Here is a 25,982-nt window from a genome sequence, read left to right as displayed (position 1 = left end):
TCAAAGAGAAATTACATGTTGATTGTAGCACAAAGTTAAGTATTCAACAGAGTCCTACACAGCGACTAGCGGTCAGATAAGTGTTACAAGACAATGGTATGAAGGCCTTTCTAGTCATGTGTGTCACAGATGCTAAAAATATGCCAACAATCACCATCTATGATTAATTATGCTCCTAATTCAGACCATCCCATTCTGGTTAAGAGACCACTTAATGTTCAAGAAATACAAAGTATTTGTGAACCTTACACAATAGAGGCACTGCTATCCCATTTCAAACTGGTAATTCAAAATTTTGTTCAGCATGTGTCTCTGGTTATAAAAAAGTAAATTAGAAAAAAAAAAAATAGTTTTCTGACAGTGAATATCACATTAGTAACCGTGTAATAAAAGGTCGAAGCTGCCAAAACACCGGATTCAGAGCCGCATAGTTTGTCTAACCTGCACCACCTCCTGGCAAGAAGAGGTAACAGAAACTGGCCAATTTTTCTGTGCCCAATCTACATATTCCATCAGCAAATTGGGAAATACCACTTTATCAATTTAAAAATAACTTGCGTTCTTTCCAGCAACCATATCAAGTGATGACCTTTTGAGGGTGTAAAGCCAAAACACACTTTGGCACAAAGCCTTGAAAATGTCCTTCTGAGAGAATACATTTAAACACCAAATACTTCAGCTGCAGAATTAAATCAATCTGTCCATAATACCAGCACTCCTTTTCAATGCCAAACAGAGCTCCCCGTACATTTTCTCCAGATGGGAAACGTGTGATCCGTAAGCATCACTGTAAATTACAGTTAATGCATACTTCTTAAATATCCTACTTTTCACATATAGCAATTGTGGTAACCTGTTCAACTGAAAATCAATTTTGTTACATTAGAAGAGTCATGAAATACATATGGATGCAATAACGTGCTTGAGGAACTACATCCAATAAGGGAAGAAATTAGTGAACAAACCCCCTCCCCCCAAATTATTCAATTCTTGGATTTTAAAACCTCAATGCTGACAATTTTTTTGGTACAGTTAAGTAAATACACCCAAATGATCAAAGCAATAAAATTTTATTTTCTGAGGTTATCAGCATACAATAGTGGATTGCTGGAAAAGGGAGGCAATACATTGATCAATGAAAAATATTGCAGTTAACGATACAATGTCAACCTAATTATAAAAAAAAGAAAAATGAACATGCACTAAAAATAACGTAGCATAAACACAGATAATCTAAAATAAAAAAAACAAATGGAACCACGAGACGACCAACTGCACAGGGTGTTTGAAAGCAGTTCTATAACCATCAAAATATGGAATCATAAATTAAAATTCTTTTAAAAATCAAATTCCACAAGGGGAACAGTCAAGAACGTCTTCAGTAAGGTCGGTCTCTGCGCTCCTGGCGATGGTCCCTAAAGAGAATCAGAGTACAAACAGACATTAAAAATATGACAGCATAGTCAACTGATTTATAACTGAGTTGTATTCACTGGCCACCCCTTCAAGAAGATTTAACCCACTATTAACCTTACCTCATGTCCATCTTGCCACCTGGTGGTCCCATTCCTCTTCCGCCTCTGCCACCCATCCGGTCCATAGGTGGCCCTCCACGCCCAGCTCCACGGAATCCTCCCCTGTCCATTCCTCCACGTCCTCTGAATCCACCACGGTCCCCTCCCCAGCCTCCACGGAAACCTCCAGGGCCACCTGGGCCTCCGACTCCTGCTGGCCCACCGCGGTCCATCCCTCTGCCGCCACGCATTCCCATTCCTCCCCTGCCTCTGTCACCTCCAGGGGGGAAGGGAGGGCCGCCACCCAATCCCTCTGGTTTGGGAGCTTTGCACTGGTTACATTCCATCCTCCAGGCAAAGTTTTGGTTGCCACAACCACTAAGAATAAAGACCACTATGTTAATCATCAACTTCTGACAAAAAAGGCATTGAACATCAAAGTTATACTTACGGATTAGGACACTCCCAGTCCCCAGCTCGCTGCTGCATGTTTCCTCCAGTGGGTCCACCTCTGCCCATACCACGTGGACCGCCTCGTGGGCCAAAGCCCCCACGGTCTCCTCCACGGCCCATCATGCCTGAACAGACAATTACAAAAAAGTACCATTGAATTACAGATAGTAAGACATCCCTACATTATTCAGCAAGACAGTTAATATCTCAGAAGGTAGATCTTGCGGGCTGCTAAATAAAGCAAAACTAAAACGCAGTTGTCAACAAATGGATCAAAACATTTCATGAAAGTTGTCCTAATTGTTTTAAGTCAAAGTTGAAAACCTTTTTACTTCTGCATTTTCAGGAATCAACCATAATGCACTACAAACTGTTTCATTTGTTTCCTTTTAACTTATGTCTGTCTTTAATTTCTGCTTTTAAAATTAGTTTTTAATTAATTAAAATGTTTTGTTTTTACATAAAGCACTTTGAACTGTGCTACACAAATCACCTTGCCTAATACAAGAACATATACTGTTCAAAATCCTGGCATAACCTGCGAGGGTTTTGATCCACTTCAAATGTTGAATACTGTAGTTTTATATTAATTATCGTAGACAATTTTTTAAAGCCATTTTAAAGCCCAACCCTTCCTAATAGCAACGGACCCCCTTTACACAAACAAGCAATTATTGCTGACATCTACCTCCTCTTCCCATCATCCCATCACGCATTGGCATGCCACCTCTCATTCCACCCATCATGGGTTTTCGCCGTGCCATGGACACCTTCAGCCTTCGGCCTTGGAACTCTTTTCCTGTAATTTATATCAGAATATTGTTAGCTTTGTTTATCTGGAATAGTCTTTGTTTGCTGTTAAGTCTTGGGAAGAAAAATAACATACCATCAAAATGCTCCACAGCTGCTTTTGCACAGATAGGCTCTTCATAAGAGAGAGTGGCATCTCCCTTTGGCTTTCCTGACTCCTTGTCTGTATAGATGTTGATAGCAGGCTGACCCAGTCTGCGATTTGTCTAAAGAGAGCAAGAATAGTCAATTTCCACATTAATCACACTTGAACTTTGGTGCACTAGTTTCTATAGCTGCCAACTTCATCTGTAGTTTCTGTGTCCGTTGCCATAAGATTCATTGTTTTAGAAGTAGTGATTGAATGGAAAACATAGCTGAAGAATGTTACCCTGCAGAAGTCACTACCCCTCCCCTCAAAGTTTTATATACCAGGTTGTAAGTATGTTTATTTCTGTGAAAAAGTGGGACCCTTAACATAAAGAGAAAATCCATAGAGGGCTATTTTAATACCTCCCAGTTAGACTCCCAAGAGGTTTGAATGGAAACTAAGGTAAACCTAGCAATGTCTAGTTCTTCTGGAGGTGGACGTCTGCTTTCTCAGAAGCAGTCCTCCTGGAAAATATTTATGATCAGTTATTCTTACCCTTATTGGGCCAACGTGCTTAAAGAATTCAGCCATCTCTTCCAGGTTAGCCTTTTCAGTCAACCCTGTGATGTAAATTGTGCTGTTCTCCGAGTCATCTTGTTCTTCTGGACGTCCTGCAAACAAAAGTGTGTGTAACCACATGTACAAATGTTGCAGAGCAGAGAATAGGTTTAGTGGAATCCTACTTACCCATTTCACGTTCGTCGCTGTTCATAGGTCCTGTAGCCCAATCAGGAGAGGAAAGAAACACAAAATAGAAGTCAGAACGTGGAACTGAAGATTCCTAGACAAAACCTGAGAAATAATACAAGACAATCCAGACACGTCCTCACTCACAGGTGCATAATTCATATTGGGAAGTTGAAAAATAGTACACAATTCCCACAAGTGATATTGAATTGGTAACTGACCACTCAGACCCTTTGGCAAATAGTTGTCATTTGAAAAGCCTTTAAGACCAGTAAAAAAAATACTCAAAAGTAAAATATTGAGCTCATTGTTAGAGCAGAAGAACAAAAAAACCAAACGAAACTTAAATTTGTTTTTAACCTGTCAAAAACTTGTCAAACCATAAGCAGTGACTGAATTATCCAAAGTACCCCAGAGAATATGGTCTCAGGCATTTTAACACAGTATTTGTATGTGTTTTATGAATACAAAATGTTTAATACCACATTGTAACATCAATACTCGAACCATATTTGCCCAAAAGGTTTAAGGCTTTGAAAGGACTAACCAGTGTAATACTCGTTAACTTACCACCAGGCTTACTGAAGCCACCTCTGTCTCCAGCGCTGCTATGGGGGAATAAATGGAGATATGAAGCCGTTTCCCTTTTACAGCCACTTCCATGGCTCGAGCAAAGTGGCTTGATTGAGGGAGTAATCAAAACATTCTAACTAACCGGACAGCAACTTTAAATACCTCCCCAGAATTACAAATACACACAGTCCATTTGAGGGGATACGCAACTTTGTGCCGTTCCTTAGCTAGCTCAGTAAAACGTCAGTGACAGGATACATTTGTGAAAAGTATTAATGGCTAACAAGTTTTCATTGCCTTTTAAAAATGGGATAAATCTTAAACATTGGTACACAATATATTGTTAATATTTCAGATGCACTGATGGCACGAACCTTGTACCCCAAAATAAAAAAAAATAAAATAAAAAAGGCCACTGTTCTGATGTAACTTCCAAATTACAGCTGATTCATAAATGGTTATAAAAATAAACAATGCATCTGAAATTTCACACAATGTGATCACATTCACCAAGTAATAAAGAAAAATGTATATCTTAAACAGTTTTACATTGTTTCAGAATTTAAATAAAATATTGAAAAGAAAAAACACCAAAAATAAATTTTACAGTGTTAACCAACGTTACATTAAATAAAAAACGAAGACATGGTCATTTTATATATCGATCATGCTTTTAAAAATAACCACCATCCTCAGTTCTTGAAAAAAGGCAGACTTCGAATCTTTGTTTAAGCTCCTTCCTGCTGCTTAAGCTGGCGACTCTGTACTGAGTACAGATACTTTTTAGAGAATAGATGCTTTTAAATGGCTCTCACTGTTACCTGTACGGTATAAATGTGACAAAGCATGTTAAAAGTGCGCAAAAGAAAAATCACACATTTGTATTCCAAACCACAAGTTAAAACATTTCAAACAGTTGACCCACTCCCCCCACCTGTGCAAAGCTAAAACTATGCATTAGTGCTAATTTTAATAGTGAAAATCTCTAAAGAACTGCAGAATTTATAAATGTCTACTTGGAACTTCTTTAAGGTTTTATTTTTCTATCAGCCCTGTATTGAAATTAATTTTAATGCATCTGTCGTTTTTGTAGCGTTTCGATAAATGTTCTGTTTTTTGTATTTAAATCCAACGAAAAACCTTGAAAAATGTACTCAAATGCTCATGACCAGAAAACAAAAACAACCACCAGATTAATTCTGTAGCACCTGACTCTTTAGCTTCCAAACGTTACGTAAACAGGTTTCCAAAACCAAAACAGAGTTCAGAATGAAACCCTAACGCTATCAATATTTGAAAAGAGCTTAGAATAAACCAAAAGAACCAATTAAACATGGTGAACCTTCATTTTTTCAGTCCTGAGACTGTAAACCAAAACAAGTGTGCAATAAAACTCTTGTGACCTCAATACCCAAGAAAAGTTTCTTAGACCTTAATTGTTTAAGGGAACTGAATGAAAGATGATCATTTTTGTTGGTCAGGGCTTGCATCTGGAGAAGCAGATTTGGAGCACATGATTCCAATACTCAAATATGAATGGGATTTGAATGAAGGTATAAGTTTGTGTTCAGGATTAGCTCAACCGAGCCAATTTTAAAGAATGATACACATGTCAGTAAACCTTTCAATACAGGAGTTACGTGGACCTCAATTTGAGTTTAGTCTGAAGCACACCGTACCAAAATTATACACTTGCACATGTGATCTCTCCCACATTACGATTTAGAAGGTCAACATACACTGTCAATCCACTTGGCCCTTTTGTCTTCAATTCTCACATGGCAGTGTCCCACGACCCCTCCCAACTTTGATAGGGAGTGACATCACAAAATCCTTCCAGGTCAAAATTGAGTTTGGAATACCATATTTTTCGCACTATAAAAAGGCACACTTAAAATCCTTAAATTTTCTCCCCCAAAAAATGAAAAATATCAGCAGTGCATCTTTTAATCCGGGGCCCCTTGTGTATGAATTCCTGTTACTGACCTCGAACCAATTTTATGTGGTACACTGCGTTCAAAAATCTGTCAAGATGATGTAGTAGTTTGACTTTGGTAAGCCGCTTGATTGGTTGTTGGACCATTCCCAACTGACACAGGGACGCTGTATTCAAGTCGGTCATTGGTAGAATATGGATTGCAACGCCAGACAATGTTGATAACTAATTATGTAGTTCTAGCAAGAAACCATCATCCAACATATAGTTGGTTACCTTACAATAATTAGACCTGAACACAATGTAAAGTTTTGAGCATAAACCCAATTTTGACATCTGTATCATAATCAAATGTCGGAATACAATGCCGTTCCAACCTCACACCAACTTCAGGTGTCCGCCACCGTTGGCAACGATAAACCAATCAGAAAACAGGGCGCAGTACGCGTACCTTTGCCACTTTTGTGGAATTTGATTTGTTACAACTGAATATTCTGTTTTTTTGAATGAGTTTAATAAAGTTTGACTTACCTGACTGTTTTGTTTCTCTTTATATGCGTTTTATCATGCCCCTTGTGTGTATGAAATGTATGAAAATTGGCCCTTTCATTGATATTGCGCCTTATGACCCTCAATACAGTAAATTCAATTTTTTTATTGCTATTAGAAAAGTCAACCATAGATCTTTTGGTACAGTAGATAATGATAAAATCATCATATTTTGGGACCAATATAACCGCTTCAAAAACACCAAAAAGTAAAGAAAACCCCAAAACTGCAGAGTTCAATTTTGTTTCTAAAATAATGTTATATTTTTGGGGTTTTGGAATTTCTTAATACCAGTCAACTGAAGATCACTCAACACTCCAGAATAAAGAACTGTTAAAAAAACAAACCAAAAACAAAGATGGCTTGGGAGCAATGTGCTGAACCGGTGTCAGGAATGAGCATGAATGTGGATTTTAAATAGAATTTAACATTTTGCAAGAGGCCAATGTATATAATTTCTTTGGTGTAACTATATCTTAACTAAAAAGCAAGATTAAATTTTATTAAAAGCCCAGCATCACGACTGGAAAACATTCAGACTCTCAACTTTTAACCGCATGTATCTAATTATGAGACGTTTCTGCGAACCTGTCACGTAATCCAAAGCTAACGGTACATGTGCAGATAGTCTAACATGTTACTTGTTCCCAAATAAATAACCCAGTGATATAAGAAACTCCCTCAATTCTCTAAAAATGGCATTTGCTCAAAAGTAAATAATGTTCTTTAGATATAAAACTATTCAACCTAAATGTTAATGCACAGGTTTCTGGTCAGAAATGTACGTGTATTTAAAAACAAATACATTTTTAAAAAAGAGGGATACTCTTACCTTCAACCAATCAGAGGCAGGGCTGAGTGTGACTGATGAGAATGACAAACATTAGCATACTCATGTCATTCTGATTGGAGCGTTAATGGAGACGCCCATGATTTACTAGTACTGACGACTAATAAATGTTGAAACTTCTGTAATTTAAGACAATGACTTAGCCTAGACTTTCAGCAAATTAATTCCACCAAGTTTCCACAACAAAGCCATCTCAGGGCACTTAAAAGTGAAAACCCAAGGCGTCCAATTAAATACAGCCCAATTCAATCCAATTATAGAGTACGGATTACTCCAAAGTCCCTGAAATGACTTCTCTCAGCCCTGCCCCAAAGTGGTTCCAGCACCTGTAGAGTCAAAGTTGAAATGGGATTAGATGCTAAGGAAACACACTTACCCCATTCCACGCCCCATGCCTCCACGCCCACGATGCATCATTCCACCTCGGTCAAAGCCATCCCTGCCTGGGCCCCTACCATCTCCCCCTGGGTACCTTCCAGGCTCAGAGCCAGGGTAACCAGAACCTCCACCCTGGCCATCTTGTCTGTAATTACCTAAAGAACACAAATGTATCACTTCAGAACATATAGTTGAACCATCCACACACTATTTTAATCAAAATTAAAATGTGATGGATTACAAAGGAAGCAGGGTAAAGCATACTGTAATGACTTGACTGGCTGTAACTGGGTGGTCCACCTTGCTGGTTGTACTGACTTGCTGGAGGCTGCCCGTAGGAACCAGCAGCCTGAGGAGGGTAAGCAGGAGGAGCTTGCTGCTGTTGTGTCGTCTGCTGGCTGTAGCCCTGCTGCTGGCTGTAGCCTGCTTGTTGACCTTGGTAGCCAGCCTGTTGCTGTCCGTATGACGCAGGCTGGGAATAGCTGCTCTGGCTGTAACTTGCCGGCTGGCTGTTAGCACTGTAACTGCAAAAGAGAAATAAAGATGGCACATGGTAAGTACTGCAAAAATGCTTTTTGTTAAATCAAATTAACACTTTTGATTGGATGAGACCAAGGGAAAAAAAACTGGACACATACCTCTGAGGAGCAGCAGGAGCAGCCTGCTGACCATATCCAGGGTAGGCAGACTGGGCTGCATATCCTGGTTGAGAACCGTAAGATTGGGATGCAGCTGGAGCAGCAGCCGCTGCAGGAGTATTATCATAACCACTGGCTCCATAGCCCTGGGCTGGCTGTGAGTAGCCAGTCGACTGAGCAGCAGGGTAACCAGCTATAGTATTCATAAGAAAGAAATAAGTGCATGTTGTCTCATAAAATTGCAATAATCCATCCAACCTCATTTAGTAATATTTAAAATATGACAAAAATCAGCCCACTTTTCCATCCCCCTTTATTGCAAAGTCCACTATACTTTTTAACCAGGTGGTGTAAAGCAGAAACATCAGAATTAAACACTAACCTGATGCTTGTTGGCCATAAGAGGATCCATATTGCTGCTGCTGCTGTGCATATCCTCCAGTTGCAGGTGTAGTCTGGGTGTAACTGCTGTCTGCAGCCGCAGCAGCAGGTTGGGCATATGAGCCATAATTCTGCTGGCTGTAGCTTTGCTGCTGGAAGACAAAACATATTTTACAGCTCTATAGCTGTACAATGTACAAATACATGTGGTAATTTAACCCATTATACGTCACTGGTATAACCACCCCCCGCCCAAAAAACCCCACAAAGCAGTTTGTATTAAGGCTCACCTGTGCAGACTGTCCATAGCTCTGGGACGGCTGGGCAGCATAGGAAGCATACCTGCACAAAAGATACATTTAAGCAACGTAAGTTGTAAAGTTCTGGTAAAAGTTTAACCTGCAATAACGTCCAGCATTTGAAAATTACAAGACATGCACTTGAGTATTAAAACATAACTCATGCTGTTGTTAATACTCATTCTTCTCAACTCGTCGAAAAAAAACTACTTAAAGCCAATTATTAATAAAAAAAGTTATAAAAAAAAAAAAGACACTTGTTTGATACTGTTAATAAAAAAAAAAATAATGCAATAGTCTTACCCCTGCTGTGCACTGGCCTGGCTGTAGGAACTGTAATCTGCTAAAATAGAAACGTAAAGATTGTGTTAAAATGGTTTAATGGAACAAAACATTGTTGGCGCGAAGAGCACGCTGGTGGGCCCGAGACCCGGCTACTCACTCACCAACTAACCCCGCCAAAACCAACTCATGCACATGGAAAGTATTGGCAAAAACATTTGAAACACAATTTACTGAAGACGGTAATGTGATATAAAGCTGGTAATGCAGTGAACACAAAAGGCCCGGGAGTGCTAGGAGACCAGGCCCTCCACGCAGCGCCGCTCACGCCACTGATAAAGCAATACTCACGTAAACGTGCAATTAAATCACTTTTCTCGACACACTTGAATGCAAAATGTATTAATATACTCATATGTTTCGTTTAAGCCATTAATCCGCAGGAAAATATCTGAAAATGGTAAGAAACCTTTACTCACCGGGAGCGGACGCCATTTTAGGTTGCCTGTATGAGACGACTGGACGAGCCGGGCTGATAAAGAGCCGTTCTTGTCTCGCTGGAAACCGCGTAGTCTCGCGAGAAATTCAAACGTAACCAAATCCCACCCACAAACTGAGTTGTTTTTATCTTTCATTTTTTATTTTAGTTACAAATATACTTAAAATAAATTCCAACGTTATTCTATTTAATGTGCGAAAATAAACCAGCATTTTTTTGCCTTTATTTGTTAGTTTTATTTGTATTTATTTTAAATGTAAAAGACCACAGATAATTTTCTATCACCTGAATCCAACGCATCCTTATGTCTGAGAAGGTGACCATGTTTTCTGTAAAAATTATATTGATGGAACCATACGAAGAAATCTGCTCCCATCATTTATATATAAATCTTTATTTTTTTTATTTTAGTTAGAAATGTACTTAAAATAAATTCCAACGTTTTTCTATTTTATGTGAGAAAATAAACCGCCTGTTTTTTGCCTACAATGTTGATTCAATGCATTTATTTTATATTGTTTTATTTGTTTGTTTTATTTGTATTTATTTTAAATGTAAAAGACCACAGCACATTTTCTATGAGTTTCTATGAGTTATGAGATATGTTTTCTGTAAGAATTATGTTGATGGAACCATACGAAGAAATAGTGTTGAGCATGTGCTTCTTAAATGTGGCAAGTATGAGGTTGAAAGGAAGGCTTTAAGAAACAGGGTGTACGAGCTGGGACGTGAATGGAGTTTAGAAGGGTTGTTTGGGAGCAGTGAGAAAATGAGGGATTACAGGACACTCCTTGTCTTTCTTAAAGAGACAGGGCTAGACAATAGGATATAGATGTGACTACCTTATTTTATTTATTTATTTGTTTATTTATTTGTTTTTATTTTGTTTTCTTTCTTTTCTTCCCGTATTATTTTCCTTTGAGTAATCTGTAACCTGATGTATTACCAATCCTGATTTACACACTCTGGTACAGTAGGTGGCGGTAGGTGCACCTAATAACGTTGGTTGCGATCCGCCAATAAACTTAGAGAAGAAGAAGAAGAACATACGAAGCTACAGAAACAACGAAGAAGATGCTCGCGGAAATGTACGTCCACTGATCTCTCATTTCTACATTTATTTCAGTTTTCCTAATAAAAAAGTTATTACTAATATTTCAAGTATATGTATAACTTAGAACATGAGTTACACCTGTAGACTCGCAGTTAATCATGATACATGTCGCTGGTAGAGTCAGGTAAACAAAATGCTTTCTTTTATTTTTATTTTTATTATTCTTATTCTTATTGTTGTTGTATTTAATATTAAAATAATTCAGTGATTTTGTTGTTGTATTTAATATTAAAATAATTCAGTGATTTTGTTGTTGTATTTAATATTAAACTAATTCTGTGATTTAGATACAAACCTTTCATATTGGATGTTTCTCCTACTCGTGAGTAAGACATGTTTCCTGTTTCAGACCCAGTGAGTGGAGAACCTACAGCTGATACTAAATCATGCTGGGTCGCATCTGGTCAGTGAGGTTCTGGTTCGGATCAGATCTCCCAGGATTCTGTCTGGGAACATATTTATTGATTACTCTGATGGTGCTGATTTATGCTGGGGGCATCCAAGCAAGTCTCAGCCTAGGACCAGGAGGAGACTTTCCAAGATTTAGAGGTAACTGTTTTGAAAGTTACAGTTTTTCACAATTGTTTGAACACATTTATTGGAACATCAGACGCAATGTGCACAACCTGAAACTCATGTTTCAGGTGGCTGAACCGGTCCTGCTGAACTCCAAGCACATTTACTGCTCTAGACTCAAATTCCCATTCCATACCACACATTTCTCACACACTGCACACAATTCCCAATATCCTGCACACTCTTCCTGAATTCCCTCTCTTGCTGTTCACACAGAACACACAGTCAATCACATTTCTAAACTCCAAAGGCTGTTGTGCAATATGCAATCAGCAATTTGCCATAAAAGGGTCACAGGTGAGCTCCTGGTTTGTTTGGAGAACAATGGATGGTGGCAATATTGAGAGAGTTGAGCAGCTTGCTGTGATGTCCAGTGGACTGCACATGTTGAGTCCAAATACTGTAAAATGTTATTTGTTGTTACAGTAAAGAATTGTGTGTTGTTTTCTATTCGAGTAGCCTATACATAAGAATACTATATGGTGATATATTCCATCCAACAGCTGAAGGTGTAACAAGGTGTACAAATGCATGATTCTACTGAGGCATTCATTCATTCATTCATATAGTGTTTTCCATTCATACTATAGTGTCTTCCATTCTGCACATCAGTGTTCAGTGGGTGCTTAGAAATGTCTGCTCAAATGATGTATGTGTTTGGCATTTGAGAAGGAAATGCCATTTAGTGAAGTTAAACAGTTAACACTGTTTTGAGGATAGTGTGCTTTTGCAAGAGAAGTGTAGGATTTTGCATTTTGTGTGTGAGTTTTGTAATTTGTGTTTAGAGTTTTGAGAAGGTGAGGTAGTCAATCAGGAAATGTGTTTAAACAATTGTGAAAAACTGTAAAGAAATTCCCAAGCAATAATTATCCCAGAACCTACAGCTGTTGTTTTTCTCTCCTCAGATTTGCTTCTGTATGCCCTCAGTCATGATGAGCTGCCTTCTCTTCTGATCAGTGCTACACTCCTGCTGCTGTTTGGATCATGCCAGGAGCATCGCTGGGGAACAGTCGCCTTGTTGCTTCTGTCTGTCCTGACAGTGACCACGTTACCTTTAGTGTATGTCCTGGTCCTCTTCGTGGGTGGAGGTGAGGCCAGTCGGATCCGTGGTTACTCTGCCATCCAACTGGCTCTGATTACAGCTCAGTGTCGGCAGATAGCACAGAGGAGGCTGCTGAGGTGTTTACCAGTCTGGTTCCTGCCCTGGCTCCTTTTGCTGGCTGGTGTGCTGGTGCTGCCGGGGACACCTGCTCTACTCCACTTCTGTGCAATATGCATTGGACACAACTGTATCCTTGAGTACATTGAAATGTTAAGGGCAGAGAACTTAAAAAAAAAAAAAAAAGTAAGATTAAAGACCCAAAGCTCTTCTGTTGACTGGTTAGAAGTCTTTTATGGTCCGTGTGAACATGAGAAAACCTTTTGAACTGAGTCATTTTTCTGTTAGTTTAGTTTAATTCTTTATGGAAGCACAATTTGTTGATTCTACCATTCTGTAAAAATGACTAATACATTACAGTAACTCAAAACACAACACTCATGTTGGCTAAAATGCATTTAATAACATAGTTAAACCTTTTGTTTATTTTTTCATAGTTACTCCTCTGAGCAGCAGCCGTTTTTTAATTCATGGCTAGAGGCAGCCATAATTATCCTCTATGCCATTAGTTTCATATCCTTTACTGAAATTTGACATCAGTTATCACTTATTTTGGTCCAAAATAAACAAATGACAGAATTTTGGTCAGTTTGTAGCTTAATGTGATGCTTTTATGCTCTCTTTTTGGCCATTTTGTGTCTCACTTTGGTCATCTTATGTGTCTTTGCATTTTGTGGCCCAGTTTTGATTTTGTGCTGCAATTAGTCTCATACTGGGGATTTTGTGTCTTATTCTTATAACAAATCCCCTATTTACAGGTGTTGTTTTGTATGCTCTCTGTTATCCAATTGTTTCTCTCTGTGTCCATTGGGTCTTTGTGTGGTTTCTTTGGTTTCTTCATGGCTGTTTTCTTTGCTGCTATTTTTTCTCTATGATGACATTTTCCATGTGTTCAGTCAGAGCCTCAAATGTGCATCCACTTTTGCTTGTTTTGTACCTTTTTCTGAGATATTGAATAGATTCTGACAGTTTAAGCTGAAAGTGACCTACCCTATTCATTCTATAAAGACTTTCTTCATGCAAGTAACACATTGTGCCCCTCTCAAATCTTTCCTTTAAATACTTAACTTAGCTTGCAGATCGTCAGCCTTTTATCGGAATGTTGCAGGAACAGGAGGAAGCCCGAGTTTTGGATTTCATTCCCAAGTGGTTGTATGTTCCTGCCCTAGCCAACTTCAGATTGCCGACCTATGCAACCTCTCAGAGGTGTTGTAACTCATTAAAAGCCTCATTGAATGTATGTGATCACTGTCTGCATGCAAGGCTCTAGCTGATTTCATGTTTCTTAATATATTTTCACAGGTCGGTTCCCCAGTTTATGCCTGTAGGTGAGGAAACTGCTTCAGATCCTACAGCTTTCAAACACTACCCATGGACTGAACAATCACCTGTTTGGATAACAGAGGAGTCTGCTGCACTGTCTGAGGCAGAGGTAGTGGAGGAGCAGATGCTAAGAGCAGGGATACTGGCCTCTTTACAGGATGCTCCTGAAGCAAGAGTCGAGGTGCCGAAATCATCCGTTTCATCACTGCGGTTAGTAATATCATTGGTTTGTGAATGGATGGATGTTTAGACTATTACAAATACAATCTTTAAAGAAGTCATTAAAATGTTTCCGCTTGTGCTTTTTCTCAGGCTTCAGCAGCTGGAGAAGATGGGTTTCCCCACAGAGAAGGCTGTAGTGGCATTGGCAGCGTCCAAACAGCTAGATGGTGCCATCTCCCTCCTTATCGAAGACAGCATCGGAGAGGAAGCTGTGGTAGTTTCAAAGGGAAAGAGCCCTCTCCCACCACAAAGCACCTAGACAACTTCCTGCCCCTGGATCCAGTCCTTCGCCCCGTTTGTACTTGTATAGGAAAGCATTATGCTTGGGTTTTGCTGAGCTTCAATAATTTCCCCTGTGGGTTACATGTAAAAGCTTCTTAATGATCACCTTCCCCTGCAAAGAGGGATGAAAACTGAACCTCTTTCTAATGAAATGCACATACACACTATTTGAGAGAGTTTCTGTATCTGTAAATCAGAGGGCAACTATACCATTAATTTATGTTATAAAAGTTTTTAATTAATGCTTTTGTACCACAAATGAAAACTGCTGACATGTTAAAATAATCATCATAATAATAATAAAAAAAAACAATGAACAATATTTAATTACATCAGTCATCTTGACAGGATTATCTTAATACAGTAACACATTTGCAAGAAAAAAAAAAGAATAAAAATATGAAATGGTTATACTACAACTTACAATATAAACCAAAATACCACTTAAATAGTTTCACAATTGTTTTGAGTATTTTCATCAGAACAGTTTAAGCAGTTTACCAACACAACAGTGGTAAAAATATGTTCAAGTTCCTTTATCAGTATTCTGTGTGTGCGTGTGAGTGAGACAGAGCGAGCATGTTTAAGATCCTGAAATGGACAGCCACGTTTACAGACAGACATTTGTTTCTAGATTGCAGAATTATACAACATAAATGCTAATGTTTGTGCATATTCAACATAGATTAAATGTCAAAAAGCTAGTAAGTCACTTAACAGTGTGTATTGCGAGAGGGACAAAAACAAGTCACATCAGAAAACTACAAATCACTTAGAAACACATAGCTTAGATAGAGATGACTTCATAACACTGAGTTAAACAATACGATCGAAGTTTAGCAAAATGAATACTAGAAGAGGAAGTTTATCAACGTCATTGTGTCCTGCTGACTGTACATGCTCAGTAAACTTAAATAATGGACTCTGCAATTCACAATTATATTGTGAAACCAAAACAAACACAGATCAAGTAAATTTTCTCACATTGATTTCTCCTTCACTTGATGGAGAAAGTTCTCCTTCACTTGATTGTAAATGACCCTTATTTTCCAGAACTGTTTGTAGCACGAGGAGCACCACTGAATGTCTACATTTTCCTTTTTAAAAACATGTTTATTGCTCTTTTGTCTTTAGTTCTGCAACTAAAGGCATGAAATACATAAGCAGCTGTTGGGATAATCTTCTAAGGGTTTGGTAATAGTGATGGGTGAGGGGGTTAAAATAGTTCTCAGGTCGTGGGAGAGCATTTTGGAGTATCAGTGGAGTTTCCCTGAGGTGTCCCCCATCCTAAATCTGATGATAAAGCCCAGATCAGAGACTAGATATGGTCTGAATCTGTTGAGTGACGATGAGACCTACAGGAGGGGAAGTCGACACGGTCTGTGATCCTCAGGGTTAGCTGGGTTTGCTACTTCCCTTGAATCTTGGTGTCGGAGGACAGAGGGGAAGCAAGTCGATGTGAAAGTGCACCTGCACGCTTATCTCTGTAGAAACTAGGGGAGGTTGTGCCAAACGGTCCATCCCCAGACCCTAGATCAGGCTCTGTTGAAGAAAGACAGCAGTTGGAACGGAGCCTCCCTGACCATCAGTATTGGAGGACACGTGCACTCTATCATCCTAATCCAAGTCGTTTCTTCACCGGCAAGCACTATGACTGGTGTCTTATGTTGATGGAGAAGTTGTAGTCACGTGCAAAAGGTTAGTATCCCACCTTTTAATACTATGTTTTTGTGTGTGAAAGTAGGATAAAATGAATCTGATCATAGAAGCTCTTAGTATTAGGCAAACAAAACTTCTGATGAACAAGATCAAACTTTTTTTTCTTTCCACTCTGCCATAATATAGTTATACTATATAATATAGCTAATATAGTTATAATGAACTGAAGTTAACAAAAATTAAGCCGAAAAGAGTCATATGGGAAAAACTAAGTACCATCTTACTGCCTTCATAGGATTCAAGAGTGTGATTTGCAAGCAGGTGCTGGTAATCAGCCTGTAATGAATTGATTATCAGCAGGTGTGCATACCTCTATAAAAGCAGATTGGCAAATTGCTTGTGTTGGGAAATTTTGAGTTCAACATTCTGCAGTGAGGCAGCTTGTTCACAAGTGGAAACCAGTTACGCTGGTCACTGAAATTGCTAGGAATATAGGTCTCTGAAAATTTACTGAAAGGTCAGAACATGGAACGCTCAGAATAATAATAATAATAGTGATGATGATGATGATGATGAAGAAGGGGCTACATTTCAGAATGTATAGGCTATACTGACTATGGCAACTCCTGAAATCCACGACAGAACAATTACAAGAAGACTGAATAACTACGCTTTGTTTGGAAGGGTTGCCATGAGAAAACCTCTTTCAGCGAAGGACCTAGCACTCCAAGAGGTCATGGTTCGAGGTTGTTTTTGCAGCCACAGGACTGGACATTATTGGGTCATGCATCAGGATGAAAAAGCACAAAAGCAAATCTACATAAGAATGGATGGAAATGATATAAATCAAGGTTTTGAAGTGGAGTAGTCAAAGTCCAACCAAACCATTTGAAATGCTGTGATGGGACTTTAAAAATGTGGTTCAGATGTTTTTTATTTTATTTTATTCTTTTTTTTGATGCCACAGTGAACAAACTTAATGTTCTTGTTCATCACAGGTTGTATTTTTCTAATATTAAGATCCACCATGATTAGACCATGTATTTCTTCAACACACACACCAACAAAAAACTTTAAGATTAAAAGAGGGGTACACACTTTTGTACATAACTGTATTTAGGTTATAATTCAACTACCTACCAGTTATCAGATTACTGGGGATGCAACGTGACTTCAAATGTTTTATTTGCAATTTTAGTTTTTCTGGTGGAAAATGGATGGAGGAACCTTAAATAGGTTATTACTGAGGAAATAATTTATTCTTGCTGAAGACAAGCAAATTACATATTGTCACATTTTGAAAATCAGTATGTATTTAATTAGATCATTGATCAATTAAAAATGTCAACAAACATGTTTAATACAGTTCAAACAGAAATAAATGCAATTTTATTACTGATTTAGTTTTTTCTCACCATAACTACATATTTTTTCTCTCTACAGTTGGTTCAGTCTTTCTAAAAGCGACTCATTTATCTTTACAAATACTAAATTATACAAAACTCAAATTTTTCTTCGATTTCCGTATCAACTTCCACCAGAAACAATAATGAATAAAATAAAGTAGGGATAGAGAAGTTGAAAAACAACTTGAATTTAATTGTTGAGTTGACATGGAAACGCCCTGTTGTTTTTCTAATAGTTTAGTAGTTTTATTGATGAAATGCTGGGAGATAATGTCCACTACGATTCCACATCTCCAACATATCTTTAAAGTTTCCACTTGTTTCAACAAACAGTCCAAAACCCAAAGATGAGCCATTTTAAGAAGACGAATGAGCATGGTATAACATTTGAGAAGCTGCGGCCAGCGAGTGTTTGGCCCATTTCTTTACAGTTGATTATCTTTTATATGTAACGATTTATCATTTGTACTTGCCTAATAAAAAAAAAAATGAACAGTGAAAAAAATCATGAAAGAATGTATGACGTCTCTGAAAACTTTGATTCACAGTTTATGCAAAGAACACATCTCTAAAAGACTAAAACAACATTGAATAATTTGTTTACAATTGTTTATCAGAAATTCTACGCTTGATGCACTTTGATCAACATTTTCTAGATCTTGTCATGAAGCTGAGTGAAGCCAGCAGAACGGTGGAGGTCTGAGAGTTACCTGGCCAGATGATTGCCTCCAGCAATGTCACCCTGCGTGCAAGAAGCTCTAGGTCTGCCTGCAAGTCGTGGAACATCTGCAAGCTAAAGTCCTATTAGAGAGCAGTGACAGGGGGACTTGGTGAGGGTGTGGAAACACCAGCCCGAGTCCTGGGGCTGCCCACGACTGCTCCTGCCTCTTGTCTCAGCAGTGAGGTACAGTGGGAGTGTGAGCCCCTCCCCCCAACTTTGACCCCTGCCTAAAGCTGACCCTTCCTCCGGCCTCCTACTCACCATGAATACCGATCATAGTCTCGAGGATTAAAACCCTCTCAGCTAAGATCTTCAGCGCCTCTCTGATTTGATGTATTCCGTCCCCCTGTGAAGATAGATACAGCCGTCAAGGTAAAGGAGCACAAGCTAGAGGACTGCTCGCCAAGATGCTTTTTTTTTTTCTCAAAACATTTCAGCAGTTAGAGGGTTAAAACAGTCCACATTTCTGCCCAGCATGATTATTCATTCACTGCATTTATCTATATGTCCCTCATTCTCTAAACATGCTGCTACAGTATATGATGTCATTCTCTGCCATGCTGGGCTTGGGCAAAATCATCATGCACATAACCGGCCAGCATGGCGCTGGTAGCGTAACACAGCTGAATCACTCTCTTCTAGGATATAAATCTGATCATGCTTCGGGCATTCTCTCACAGTGTTCATTCTTAACACTGCATACACAAGTTCCCCATTGTTATCTGACAGTGAAGCCAGCATAGGTTTACGCCGACGTCTCACTTGTCCTTTGTTAGAGGATAAGGTAGTGTCCTCATCAGTCAGCCATTAAAAAATAAAAGATAAAAAGCAATGGAACAAGAAATGTAAGACAGGAAAAGACATATGGAGGCAACACGAGCCTTTATAGAAGGCATGCGCAGAAGATGAGGTTTTTGATGCCCAAATGAGTGATGTTGCCTGACTGAGAAATGTGCCGATGAATAAGACAAACCAAGGAGACAATGTATGCAAAAAAAGAACAAAGTTATTGAGGGAATTTGGCTCTGGATACTGTCGGTTGGTGCATGTCCTTGGGTCAAACTGAAATAAATCAACTTTGTAGACTTCCAGGATATTTTGCACGAACATTCATGGTGCCCAGAGGATGAATTCTACTTCCTTTGGCAGAATTGTCTGTTATCATCTCCTGCAGATGCTGGAGACCAACATCGGTTGCTTTTAGAGAATTTCCATGACAACGTTTGGATGGATTGCCATCAAACTTAAGATAGATATTATTAAACCTTTCAGGGAGAAATCTTTCGGTTTTCCTCTTGCATCATCATCATGCAAAAATAAAGTACTCTAAGTTTCTGTATGATGATCAAATAATTGAAAAACCGAGAAAAAAAAACAAAGAAATCTTTTACTTTAGGTTCAGTTATTTAGCCAACATTTGTAAGACACGTGGTGAACATGTTCAGTAAATTAAAAATCATCAAATTAACATAAAGTGCAGCCTCACGGATCCTCTAGTGGTGCTGTAGTTTAATGTTGTTTTTGGGGTAGCACTTCATCTTCAAATAATAGTTGAAAATGTACACCTGCTTTGCTCTGTTTTTAATGGAACCTTGTTAGTCTACACATTAGATAGATTTATCAGTTTATTTAAACGTGCAGGAAAAGAAAAGCTTCAAGAAGTGCCGTGCTTGTCATGCAAGGTTGCATTGTGGGAGAAAAGGGGATAGCTGTATCCACTCCACTCACATCAGCGCACAACATCTCTAATCCCAACAGGACCCACCCCTGACACGTAATGGAGTGATTTGGCATATACATCTCACACGTATTGTTCGTGGTTCACTGAAACATTTCAAAGTATATCAAAATCAATCAAACCAATAAGCGGTAAAAAAGCCTCCCCAAAAACAGCACGGTTGAATTCAGTCAGACACGATGCTCTCATGTTATTTAGTGCATTCATATGTATATGCCAAAGTCAGATGCTGAAAAGGTGACTGTGAAAGGTAGCCATGGGAACAGCAGCTTGCAGAGGGAGTCAGGCAGCTTTAGGGGTCATAAGGACAGTGTCGTAACAGGAGACAGCAGTCCAGAGCATACCCCAAGGACCAACGAAAACACACAAAATCCAAAAGATCAATCACGTACAATCAAACATACACAACACCAAAAAAAAGACAATGTATGATGAGTGAGTATCAAAAGATCAGATTCTGATTATGCTTAATTTAGAGTAAACTCACAACAATTTTAGGATTATGTTTTTAAACTAAATAACTTACACTTAGCTGATTGTTTTAGGTAAACATGAGAAATGAAATTGCACATAAGAAAACATTTAATAATCAATACAGGAATCCTTAAACCTTTTAAGATCTTTAGTCCAAAGACAGAACCTTCCAGGCCATTTGTCACGATGTGGATTATTATTAACAACTCTCTTACCGGTAAGCCTTTCTCTCCTGGCTCTCCTTTGGGACCTGGTTCTCCCTGTGAAAAGAAATGGATCAAATGTGATTTTGAAATATTAATAAAGCCAACACAACAGTTTACAGCAGCAGAACCATTGTCCTCAACAACTGTGTGACTATGTGCTTTGTAGTGCTGCTGGTGAGTGTAGTTTTTGTTAACAGAACTGCCAATGACGATGGTTGATGTCGTGGCCCAAGTCTACCCTCCATAGCCGCAGAGAGGTGGCTTACCGACTCGCCGTGGAAGCCCCTCTCTCCCGGGTAACCTAAAGGACCCTGAAAAAGCAAAGGTACGTCTGAGAGAGCAGTTGCACGAAAACCTACTGAGATTTAATGTTAGCACATCATCAGTTGCTTGCTGTTTGTTGAAGATATATTACAAACCTGCAGGAAGCTACGAGGCTTCCTTGGCCATGGCACAAGCCCTAAGTCTCAATGAAAAATATATATGCACCATATTTTTGTGTTTTTCCTTTACATGCACTCCACCGCTCCACCAAGGTTATGACATATGACACGGTAATGGTTGTTAATGGTAATGTTTGTGAGATATCGCAAACATGCAGGATGACAATGATCATATACCTCTCCTTCTTGTAGACATAAACTAATCAAGAGCAAATGTACTCACTCGCTCCCCGCGTTCTCCCTTTGGCCCCACAGGGCCCTGCACACCCGGGGATCCAGGTTTCCCCTGCATTCAGTCAAAAGGGGAATTTCAAAATGATCATGAAACAGTTGTGCAGCAACAAAAGCAACAGCACTGAGTTCAGAAGGTAAGAGCTGTGCAGCGCTATATTGTGAGTTAGCTTACGTTCTGTCCTGGTGGTCCGGACGGGCCAACTGGACCTCTGAGACCTGGTGGACCTGTGCGTTAGATGAAAAGAGTCATTAGTTTTTACGTGTTGCAATATGACAGTACCTGCAGGTATGTGTGACTGAAGACTACAGTTGTGTAGCTTTCAGTGGCATGTCTCAGCTTTGAGGGACATTTGTATCTGTTCAGTTCTGAATAAACATTTCTTTATTTGAAAGCAAATATACAATACCCTGCCCTTCTGACAGAAGGAAACTCTCACTTTGATTACAGGAGATAAACAATAGTCTGGACAGAAACGTTGAGCCTTGGATGCGATACATTTGAAATATTAGAGTGTTTGAGTGTGTGGACAGATGTTTCCCAGCCAGGACACAAACATCTCATAAACAGTAAACTCTCACCGACAGGTCCGGGAGGACCCTGAGGTCCTGGAACAGGCAAACCTCTGGAGTCATGGAAAGTGTTGGTGAAGAATGGATCTTTTCCAGCATCTGGATTTGAAAAAAAAAGTATGTTTTTAACAGGAAACAAAAGCCATGAGTCTGCTTAAAGAGGAAAAATACAAATAAAAAATGTAATTTTTGTGATGTTATATTTAGGATTTAAGCATCAGCTTGGAATTGTGGCAGTGAACAAAACTGAAATATGATGCAAGCCTTTTACTGTGCAGCATTTTGCTTTTGCTTTTGAGGATGCAAGACTTCGTCTCATACACTCTGGTGTGATACTCGAGTGAGTCATGTCTTCAAAACAACTCTACTTTCTTTATGATGCCCCTGAAGATCAACTCAACCTAGTGAAGTTTCTCTTGAAGAACTCAGAAAAACCTCTAGAGGGCATCGTTTTCCAGCAAACTGAAACATCACTCAAGGACTTGAGCAGCGTGGTAAAATATGCTCATTGTAATGACAAGCTCTGCCATCAGTGGATCGGAGTTTGTTAAAGTTATGTAATATTATGTTTAAAATTTTCCACACATTTCAACTGCAGACAAGTTTGTGTCCACAGTTTAAAGTAGAGAGGAAGCGGGTGGGGAACATGTGGGTGACAGAGGAAGTGTGCAGTCATTTTATACGGGCAGGAAACACAGATTCAATCACAGCGTGAGGAGGAGGAGGAAGATGAGGAGAAGGGCTGATGGCTATAAACATCCTCCAGCTGCCAGATTACTGCACGGTGCTGACCAGAGGTGGCATCTGTGTGTCTGATTATCTCTAAAAACACTTCTCGTTCTAGTCGCCGAGATCCTTGTTTTAACATGGCGTGAAAATGTGCAGGAGGACGGATGACAATATAATAGTTTCACACATTTGTGCTCTTCCTTTTTCTGTTTCTGGACAGGAATTTCAACATCCCGATGCAAATGTAGAAGCCAAATAAGCCAGTGTTTTCTAAAGGAAGCTCAGCAAGATCCCCCAAACAACACACACACTACTGTTACTTTGATGTGGAAGAAATGGTCCCCAGTGTCAGAAATCATCACGCCTACTTCGGCAACCCTGCAGTTCTCTCTGCATAGGAGCCTGCAGCTTACAAATCTGTGTGCTGCATACTTTGTTTTACTACTGAATCCATGTATAAACCTGCCTCTATGTTGACCTTTAGAGAGCTGGTAAAGAACCCAATCCCTCATAGCAGCCCTCCCTCAGCAATCTGGGCGCTGTGGCCTACATCTGGAAGTTGTTGAGTGACATCAGGGGTGGACAAGTTTTCATGTTAAGTCTGCACGTCTGCCCCAATCCCACTGACTCTGCATAAGTGCAGCGAAAGGATTATTAATTTTATTCTACCAGTTTTTTTCTTTTGGTAAAAGATTTTTTTTCGTAGGCACAAGGTCACATTGTCTGGACAGGCTGACATTATGGCCACTTCATAGAAGGAAGGGGGCAGTTAAGTGGCTGTCTTGACATGGATGTACCCACTATTGGGATGTTTTTGACCGATGGGAGTGCTGCAGGTCTATTAAAAATAAAGTGTGAGAGTCTTTAAGTGGCACCACAGGAGGCATTCCGACTTTGTAAACCCAGAGATGAAAAGAAATTTAAAAAACAAAAAAAATACTGCAAGCAAGGTGGGACAGCTCTGTTTTTATATGGGTATTTATAACTGGTTGAGTCAGAAGATAATGAGTAGAAACACTCTTATCATTACAGGGCAAATATGCCCCCCGTTCTTATTACTCTGCAACATTAAAGTAACTACAGAAGATGGGCATTTACGTGCAAAACATTCAATCAACTGAACATTTTTTACATGTTCCCCACTTCATAACTGCATGAAATATATATATATATATATATATATTATTATTATTATTATTATTTTTTTTTTTTTTACTTTAAAAAAATTATTGATAAAAGGGAAATCATTCAGTAGAAAAAGACATCTAAGATGCAGTAACGTCATTCCCTGGGATCTGTTGTTGGTGTTTTTTTTTTTCTAATTGGCCTGTTAATACTGTTTCTGGAACATTTAACGGGGGGAGAGTGTAAGATTACTAATACAGCTCATGCACGCCACCACGCTTGGTACCCCTTCGTCCACCAAAGACCAGAAGCGGACTTAGTGGATTATAGTTCAAAGACTGGCCAGAGAGAGTTGAACAACAGCAAAAGTTCCTCCTAATGGCATGACTTATTCACAATTATTCATAATTATGCACAATTATGGACAAATCTTAAGCTCCAAAGGAGGTTGCCACAATTTTCTGTCCTTCCTATCATGCCAACTTATTACCTTACCTCACTAACACGGGACAAACAGGGGCAGAAAGAACACATTTATTACAGCATAAGTGAAACAATCAGATCACACATTGGCATGGTCATACATTTGGCACCATGCCTCTCAAACTAAAGGTTCATGCTGCTTTGAGTTGATCAGATCAGTCAGTCTGTTTGATTAAGGTGCTTACCTGAGGCTTTGTTCTGATTATCAGGGGAATATTAGGGTCAAAATGTATTTACATATTCAGTGAAGAAAAAAAAGTTAGAAAAAGGAGCACGCATGTACCTTTCTGTGGCCATTTCTCACAGTTCATCCCTTTATCTGAGAAATGTGAGTGCTGAGAGTAATTTCTCTCTTGAGTTACTGTGTTAGCAACACAGGCTGGAGAACCAGTGGGGTTAATGCACTGGTGAGGCAAGAAACTGCCAGAAATACTAGCTAATAACACTACAAACAGTGGAGTAAAACACTCCCAGATGGATGTTGAACAGTACTGTATGCTGATTGTATAAGACAAATAGAAAGAAATGCTGGGGCTTTCATAACCCTGTTGGGTGCAGTCATGTTGGATTTTGAAAGCAGGGCATGATGAGGTTCCTAAAAACTTCCCGAGCTGGAAAGCTGTCTTTCCAATTATGAAGTCTCAATAGAAACTTGAAAATGTTTCTTTCCCAGTTGAAATGGGCATGCCAGTTACTCCGGAAGACTTGTCAGTGGACATCTGTCACACAGCTAGTGCGTACCATAGTTCCCACGGTGGGGATCCTTTCAAAGTTGCACAAACTATGAATAATTTACTTTAATCTAAAACTAAACTGCTGTAACACAGCCATTACAAGTTTCACTCTAAATATTAAACACTAGAACTTTGTAAATCATATTTTTATCAAATACAGAGCCATTCTGACCCTTTTGTGTATCAAATTTAAATTTATTTGTGCCATGGAGATGTATAAGAAGCATATATGGTGTGCTGTCTCTTACTGTGCTCTGGTTCTGGGATGTAGGCACCAGCTGGCAGAGGAGGGCCCGGTGGGCCTGGAGGCCCAGGTGGGCCTGGAAGACCACTTTCTCCCAGAATCCCTGGTGGACCACGAGGGCCTGACAGGAGGGATGAGAGATGACAAAATCCCTGTAGTGAGTCTACATCACATACACAGCACGTGGTGAATACCTTGCTGACAATAGAATAATATAAACATGACCACGAATTAAAATACATAAAATATTCATTGTAATAGTGCCTGCCCCTGCTGAGCGTGTGCGCTTTTGAATCTGTGTACATGAAGTAAAGTCCCTTGCTGGAAGAAGTAGAGGGGGTGTGTAAACTGACTGGTTTCGTTAGTCTGTAATTAAGAAGTGGATCATTAATGTTTCTGTACTGGGTAAAGATTAAGTGACATGGAAAAACTCAAATAAACTCTTTAAAGTGTGAGTAGTAGAAGGTTTATGGTCAAATAAATGCTCCCTACATGCATACCTCTAGGTTTTCTACATGTGTGTGTATCCAGTCACTGAAACTGTCTCTCCATCTTCCCCAG

At 39.2% G+C, this 25,982-nt stretch overlaps 3 protein-coding genes across 10 annotated transcripts in view; 1 reads left to right on the top strand and 2 right to left on the bottom strand.

The window, feature by feature from the left end:
- Positions 1–1,054: 1,054 nt before the first annotated feature.
- On the bottom strand, positions 1,055–10,004 carry ewsr1b (EWS RNA-binding protein 1b). 7 transcript variants are annotated; one of them, XM_061729153.1, is made up of 15 exons: positions 9,960–10,004; positions 9,502–9,541; positions 9,190–9,241; positions 8,901–9,051; positions 8,519–8,711; positions 8,145–8,404; positions 7,879–8,035; positions 4,165–4,202; positions 3,595–3,624; positions 3,403–3,518; positions 2,854–2,983; positions 2,656–2,766; positions 1,966–2,092; positions 1,536–1,892; positions 1,055–1,415 (listed from the first exon to the last, which is right to left on the bottom strand). In XM_061729153.1, exons 1-15 carry the CDS (start codon positions 9,973–9,975, stop codon positions 1,379–1,381), a joined length of 1,815 nt encoding a protein of 604 aa, XP_061585137.1. In that variant the 5' UTR covers positions 9,976–10,004; the 3' UTR covers positions 1,055–1,378. The 7 variants fall into 7 exon arrangements, with proteins under 7 accessions (XP_061585137.1, XP_061585138.1, XP_061585142.1 ...); XM_061729154.1 differs by having other exon boundaries at positions 4,165–4,199; XM_061729158.1 differs by having other exon boundaries at positions 8,181–8,404.
- Positions 10,005–11,020: 1,016 nt separating this feature from the next.
- On the top strand, positions 11,021–16,640 carry rhbdd3 (rhomboid domain containing 3). 2 transcript variants are annotated; one of them, XM_061729151.1, is made up of 6 exons: positions 11,021–11,067; positions 11,443–11,642; positions 12,575–12,958; positions 13,908–14,034; positions 14,131–14,361; positions 14,464–16,640. In XM_061729151.1, exons 2-6 carry the CDS (start codon positions 11,480–11,482, stop codon positions 14,630–14,632), a joined length of 1,074 nt encoding a protein of 357 aa, XP_061585135.1. In that variant the 5' UTR covers positions 11,021–11,067; positions 11,443–11,479; the 3' UTR covers positions 14,633–16,640. The 2 variants fall into 2 exon arrangements, with proteins under 2 accessions (XP_061585135.1, XP_061585134.1); XM_061729150.1 differs by having other exon boundaries at positions 11,031–11,217.
- emid1 (EMI domain containing 1) overlaps positions 14,907–25,982 on the bottom strand; it is a 58,956-nt gene continuing 47,880 nt past the window's right edge. The window contains exons 9-16 of the mRNA XM_061729152.1: positions 25,426–25,542; positions 22,116–22,205; positions 21,709–21,761; positions 21,526–21,588; positions 21,126–21,170; positions 20,869–20,913; positions 18,703–18,787; positions 14,907–16,197 (exon numbers count right to left, since the gene is read on the bottom strand). Of these exons, the coding sequence (XP_061585136.1) occupies positions 16,064–16,197; positions 18,703–18,787; positions 20,869–20,913; positions 21,126–21,170; positions 21,526–21,588; positions 21,709–21,761; positions 22,116–22,205; positions 25,426–25,542 (632 nt within the window). The 3' untranslated portion in view covers positions 14,907–16,063. The remainder of the gene's footprint in view (positions 16,198–18,702; positions 18,788–20,868; positions 20,914–21,125; positions 21,171–21,525; positions 21,589–21,708; positions 21,762–22,115; positions 22,206–25,425; positions 25,543–25,982) is intronic.

This window comes from Cololabis saira, chromosome 9 (assembly GCF_033807715.1).
Source record: "Cololabis saira isolate AMF1-May2022 chromosome 9, fColSai1.1, whole genome shotgun sequence".
In the NCBI taxonomy this organism is placed as follows: Eukaryota; Metazoa; Chordata; class Actinopteri; order Beloniformes; family Belonidae; genus Cololabis; species Cololabis saira.
The sequence above is the reverse complement of the archived record's forward strand: the minus strand, read 5'-3'. Positions and strand labels throughout refer to the sequence as shown.

Bases quoted from the DNA above. Each gene is read 5' to 3' on its own strand.
- ewsr1b (XM_061729153.1), bottom strand. The intron at 8,405-8,518 runs GTATGTGTCCAG...TCTCTTTTGCAG, and splicing joins GCTCCTGCTGCTCCTCAGAG to TTACAGTGCTAACAGCCAGC. The intron at 2,093-2,655 runs GTAGATGTCAGC...TTGTCTGTTCAG, and splicing joins TGGGATGATGGGAAGAGGAG to GCATGATGGGCCGTGGAGGA.
- rhbdd3 (XM_061729151.1), top strand. From the start codon at position 11,480: ATGCTGGGTCGCATCTGGTCAGTGAGGTTCTGGTTCGGATCAGATCTC. The intron at 12,959-13,907 runs GTATCCTTGAGT...CTTAGCTTGCAG, and splicing joins AATATGCATTGGACACAACT to ATCGTCAGCCTTTTATCGGA. The intron at 14,362-14,463 runs GTTAGTAATATC...GCTTTTTCTCAG, and splicing joins TCATCCGTTTCATCACTGCG to GCTTCAGCAGCTGGAGAAGA.